This window comes from Tupaia chinensis, unplaced genomic scaffold (genome assembly GCF_000334495.1).
Source record: "Tupaia chinensis unplaced genomic scaffold, TupChi_1.0 Scaffold000361_2, whole genome shotgun sequence".
Taxonomy (NCBI): Eukaryota; Metazoa; Chordata; class Mammalia; order Scandentia; family Tupaiidae; genus Tupaia; species Tupaia belangeri.
The window spans coordinates 4,920,161-4,925,866 of record NW_006159858.1 but is presented as its reverse complement, the minus strand read 5'-3'; the positions used below and the strand labels follow the sequence as shown (position 1 = coordinate 4,925,866).

Genomic DNA, 5,706 nt, shown 5'->3' with positions numbered 1-5,706 from the left:
GCAATCCCTTCTCCTCCATTCTCCTCGGGATCTTGGGCACGCACGCACATGCACTCGGCGAGAGTTTAAGCCACCAGGTCTGGGAGTTGAACCATGGTCAATTACATGGGAGTTCAGCAACATAGCCATTACGCTAACTGCTGGTCCCCCAAAGTGAATCAAATTTTAAAGGCATCTGGTATATACTATTTTTCAAAAGAATGACAGAAATATTAAGTACAAATTTTCCAGTAATTCTCTCCTCCTCTATCCAAGAGGCTGTTTTACTGACAACAGAGCCCTATATTAAGAGTGTATCAGCTGGCTAGAAGGCAGTGTTGTGGTTAAGGTGCTGGGATTCCCACATAGCTGATGACAGTTTGAGTTTGGACCTGGTGGCTTAAAAATCACACTGGGAGTATGTATGTGTGTATGTGCTCAAACTTCTAGGAGGAGATTGGAGAAGGGATTGCAGTGTGGCCATCACTCCTGGGGGGTGATTTATCACTTTTCCTCTCTTTGTCTCTCTCTGTTGAGCACATATGCCTATGGTGAAAAACAAAAATAAAAAGATAAATCACTTTGTATAAATTTCAGTGAGATTTTCCATCTTGAGTAGAAAACCATTTAAGGCAAAAAAAAAAAAAAAAAGAATATTAATTTAAGTTGTTACTTGGCCCATAGCATAACACTGTATGTATGGAAGAGACTCAATACAAAACTCTTGAAAAAGGTGACACTGGGAGCAGCAGATGGTGTCATGGTTGCTGGACTCCCACGCGGTCATCTGCGGTTTGAATTCAGGACCTGGCAGCTTAAAACACACCAGGTGTGTGTGCATGTGTTCCCAAAATTCCAAAAGGAGAATGGAGAAGGGACTGTAGCGTGGTTATCTGCCCTGGGGGTGGTGATTTCTCACTTTCTGTCTCTCCTGTGAATGCACGTACCCTATAGTAAAAATCTCTTTAAAAAAAAAAAAGAAGACACTAAGAAACACCTTCTTTAATTGCCAGAGGGTGTGTGTGCTCACCAGAGAGACAGACATGGAGAGACAGAAAGGTGCGGTCACATCACAATCCCTTCTCTACCATTTCTCCATCTTGTTTGGTTTGGCGTACATATACCTATATGTACCTGGCATGTTTTTCAAGCTGCTGGGGCTGAGACTCGAACTATTGTTGGCCATATGGAATCCAGTTCTCTTAATCACAGAACTGGCCCCCCTCCTCCAAATTTTTTTTTTTTTAAAGACTTTTGTCATAGGGTATGTATGATTGCCAGAGAGAAAGAGAGAGAGACAAAGAGAGGAAAAGTGAGAAATCACCCCCTCTGGGCAGATGGCTATGCCACAACATTTTTTCCTCCATTCTCCTCTTGGGATTATTTTGGACATGCACATGTACCTGGCATCACTTTCATGCCACCAGGTCCAAGACTGAAACCATGGAGTTGGCCATGTGGGATCCAGTGTCTCAACCACCATACCACCTGCTAGCCCCAGTAAACTGTTTCTTTATAGTACTTTCATAAAACTTCTCTGGGCTTTTAAGATTTATAAAGGTTAGTCTGATAAAAATATAAAAATAGATATAATAGATATTAATGTGTACAACAAACTTTCAAAAGTTATAATGGCATAATATTACTTGGAACTCTTAAACTGATAAATATTTACTAATCTCAACTGTGTATAGCATATGTATGAGTTGCATTATAAAGCAACAGCAACATAAAACACATATAATACTCTTTTATTTGCCAAAGAGTATGTGTACTCACCAGAGAGAGAAAGACAGAGGGAGAGGGAGAAAGGACCCACCGACGGGACATGGTCATGCCACAATTCCTTCTTCTCCATTTCTCTATCCAGTCGAAATCTGAGGCACACACCCACATGCCCAGCATGTTTCAAGTCACTGGGTCTGGGACTTAAACTACAGTTGGTCATGTGGGATCAGTTCCCTTATCCATCAGGCTATGGGCCAGTCAAGTGCATATTAAATAGTAATTATTCTGACTACTATGACACTGACTTTTAAATTGCCAATGACCAAAAAATGTTTCTTTACAAAAGTCTAATTACTTTTGAGGCCCAACCAAAAGGCTTATTTTATTTCCCAAACTGGTAAAGATAAATAATTGCTAGTTGAAAGGCAATCTGATTTTTAGTTACTTAAAGGGTCCTAAAAGATACACTGGAGAGATGACATGATCCCTTACTTACTCTGCATACTGCTGCCATCCAGGACATTTGTGGCTGAAAGATCCAGAGAATTAGGCCTCTGTGCTCTTCTGGGCTTTGATGGCCCGGGAGCTGCTACTGTGCTTGGAACACCTTGTGTAAGAGCATCTTGTTCTGAACATGGATTGCTGTTGTTGTTATTAGAATTAGTTCGGCCACCTTCTAATGGTCGCTCCCTCCTGTCCACAAGACGATCCAGAACACCTTCGTCATGGCCAGCCTGTTGCTCTCGTCTCAGTAAAGGTTCATGCTCATCAGGACTGGAGTTAATATTCAGCCGGGTATCCTCACCAATAAACTGATTCTGCAGCATTTCTTGGGCCCTGTGTGCCACAGTGTTGCTTGTCTGGCCAGACAGTAGTGCCCCGTTAGCATACTGAGTTGTGGCAGCATGGGAGTTAACACTATGGTTTCTCCCTGCCACACCATTCATAGTGACTGTTACCACATGAGGTTCTGCTGCATTTATTGTATTCATCTTGGCAACTCCAGTTTCTACTTGTTTCAAGTTAGATTTGTGCTTGCTGCCAAATTTTAGCCGGGGCTCCTTTGTTGAATTTTTGGTGTTCAAAGGCAAACTAGTAGGTCTCTTAGGAAGGTTCTGTTGCTTGGGAAGAGGATAGATCTGAGCAGGTGGAACATCAGGAATCAAACACGCTTGGCCATTTGCAGCCTGTGTGAAGTCCTGCTGTCCGGTCACTTCCACTGCAAGCTTTATGAGCGGGTAAAGCAAACTAGAACTGGTACTGCTCAGTGGGTCTGGCCCACTAAACTGTTTAAGAGAATGCTCCATGAGATTCTCATCAGAGCTTTCCTTGAGGTTCTTATCAACTTCTTTTGGGTCTAGCTTATTGGTCTCCAAGTCTTCTTCTGTCAGCTGTAAGCAGACAGGAGTTGGCCCAACTGACTGTGCAACATTGGTGGCATGCAGATTTGTTTCATCTGGGTATGGCAACTCAGATATAGTGGTCATGCCAGTACTTGGAGTGAGGCCAGTGGTGTTCGTGGTGGTTGTGTTAGTGGACAGGCTGGTGACACTTGTTTCAGGGCTGGGAATTCGAGCTTGTGCTTGCTGTCGTTCATAATTAATTGAATTTCGGTTCTTTTCCCCTATAGTCAAGGGGGTGCTGGACAGAGAATGCTCAGAGGAAATATTCTTCACGATGCTGTCTGGGTGGTGAATAGAATCTTCAATGTATGAGGAAGAAGAATAATCTGGATAAGGGCCAATTTTTGGCACACGCCTATTATGTGACAGGTTGCTTAAAGAAAAGAAAAAAAGCATCAAGTTGAGTACATTTATGATAAAACATCTCTCCAAGTTTAACATCTCTGATTTTAAAGTCTGAGCTGCTTTTCATTTTATTACTAATCCATATTACTTTAGAAGTTACTTTAAATGTCTATCAAACAATCAAATGTCAATAACTTTCTAAATACTACTTTTACATGAATTATGCCTACTAAAAAACGTATATGGATCTGTATATGACTTTGTAAATGTTCATTATTTTGGCTTATAGGAGTTAATTTAAAAATCTCTCCTATGATTTTATATCATCAAATATATTTTTATGAGCTGCATGCACACTTGTACAACTACATAGGAGGAGAAATCACAGCATTTGTTTCTTTCATTACTACCATAATTTTCAATACATAGTGTCTACTCAACAACTTGTAATCAGTTAAGTTCCAATGGCCAAATGGTTAAAATACATGCTTTTAGACTGTGCCAAGGTGCCTCCCTTACGAAACATAGTATAGCAATGACACGTATCTTTCTGGGCCAGTCTGAGACACATCAGTGAAAGTCTGAGAGCCTAGAACAGAATATGATACTTAGATAAAAGATTAAAAGATCATAATCACTCTTCATTTATCAAAATTCTTCACATTTACTGTTACTTGTTGGGAACGATGGTTCGTAACCATCACATTATAATGTGCTTATATCAGTAAACGTCTGGTTAAAATAAAAACTAGGGTTAGCTTTAACTGAAACAATCAGGGCATAAACACTGGAAGTTTCAACTTGCAGAAAATTTTTAAAAAGCCTTAAGCCTTTATATTTAGAACCAAAAATCATGGCTCTAACAAATAAAATGTCTCTTAAAATAATGTTTGGAGTGAGAAGACTTTCTGAACTGTTCTCATGTAAAAGTAGGGGTCGAATATCCTCTAAGAAAGAGCATTATTGAATAGGAAGTCTGGGAACTACCCAGTGGTTAGATACCTAGGTAAGTTCTTAGTTCCGATTACATAAAAACAAAACATAATAACAAAAACAAAATGCAGAAAAGGAAGGAATAATAACCAAAAAAAGAGACAATAAATGGAGAAGTACATATAAACTTTTGAAATTATGAAAATGTTTTAATTTTATTATTGCAGGGAACTTGGAAGACTAAGACAGATGGATCTTTTTACTGTAACTTTAGATACATTTCCATTTTGTGCTTATATCAAACAAAAATTTTGAAAGAAAAAGTGTAACTTCAGATCTTATAAGTTGATCACTGTACTATTACTCTGGTTAAACATATTTATTCCCTGTTCTTCATTTGGTCTCAGTTTTTAATACTGACAACTGATGCCAAACCCCTTGGGGTCTTACCGCTCATTCTGCACGGCAGTAGACATTGGGTTGACTGTAGGGCTCACAGATTTGTTCCTTTCCCATATCATCATTAGTTCGGCCATCCTCTCCTCAGCACACTGTGCAGTAAGCCGAGCCTCTGCATCCTGGTCCCAACAGTCTTCGATTGTCTCCTTGAGTGATCTTACTGCCTGTAATACAAAGTACATATCCAGTAATGTGTGTTTTTTTTTTTTTTTTTTTGGAGAGATTTTCACTGTAGGGCGCGTGCGCTCGCCAGACAGACAGAGAGAGACATAGAGACAGAAAGCGAGAAATCACCCCCCAGGGGGGATGGTCACGCCGCAATCCCTTCTCCTCCATTCTCCTCTCGGGATCTTGGGCACGCACGCATACGCGCCCGACGTGAGTTTTAAGCCACCGGGTCCGGGACACGAACCGCGGTCAACTACGTGGGAGTCCAGCGACATAGCCATTACGCTAACTGCTGGTTCCCCAGTAATGTGTTTTTAAAAAAGTTATTGAACTTTTTAGTTCACAAGATGATGTAAAGGAAAAACCAATTTTTCTTAGCTGGTATTTCACAGAGGTAGAATAAAATATAGAATTTGGAGATTTTTAAAGAATCACATTCTCAGAAGGTGAGAATAAGCAAGCAAGTTTTCAATGAACTCCTTGAAGAATTATCTATAAGAGCGTATGAGCAGCTGTACTGAGTTGTAGATGTTTCTTCAAGGCCACCAGTTTATGTCATCACTGTAGATTCACAGTCCTGTTATTTCAATCAACAGCAAAAAAATCCACTTCAAAAATAAGTTTAGAGCTTGATGAAATTTAGGTATTTAGGGACCAGCCGTTAGTGTAATGGCTATGTCGGTGGACTCCC

General features: G+C 40.2%; 1 protein-coding gene across 1 annotated transcript in view; it reads right to left on the bottom strand.

Annotated features, from left to right (window-relative positions):
- BMPR2 (bone morphogenetic protein receptor type 2) overlaps window positions 1-5,706 on the bottom strand; it is a 197,093-nt gene that overhangs the window by 2,693 nt on the left and 188,694 nt on the right. Inside the window, exons 11-12 of the mRNA XM_006153051.3 lie at window positions 4,839-5,011; window positions 2,204-3,483 (exon numbers count right to left, since the gene is read on the bottom strand). Coding sequence (XP_006153113.1) covers window positions 2,204-3,483; window positions 4,839-5,011 — 1,453 coding nt within the window. The remainder of the gene's footprint in view (window positions 1-2,203; window positions 3,484-4,838; window positions 5,012-5,706) is intronic.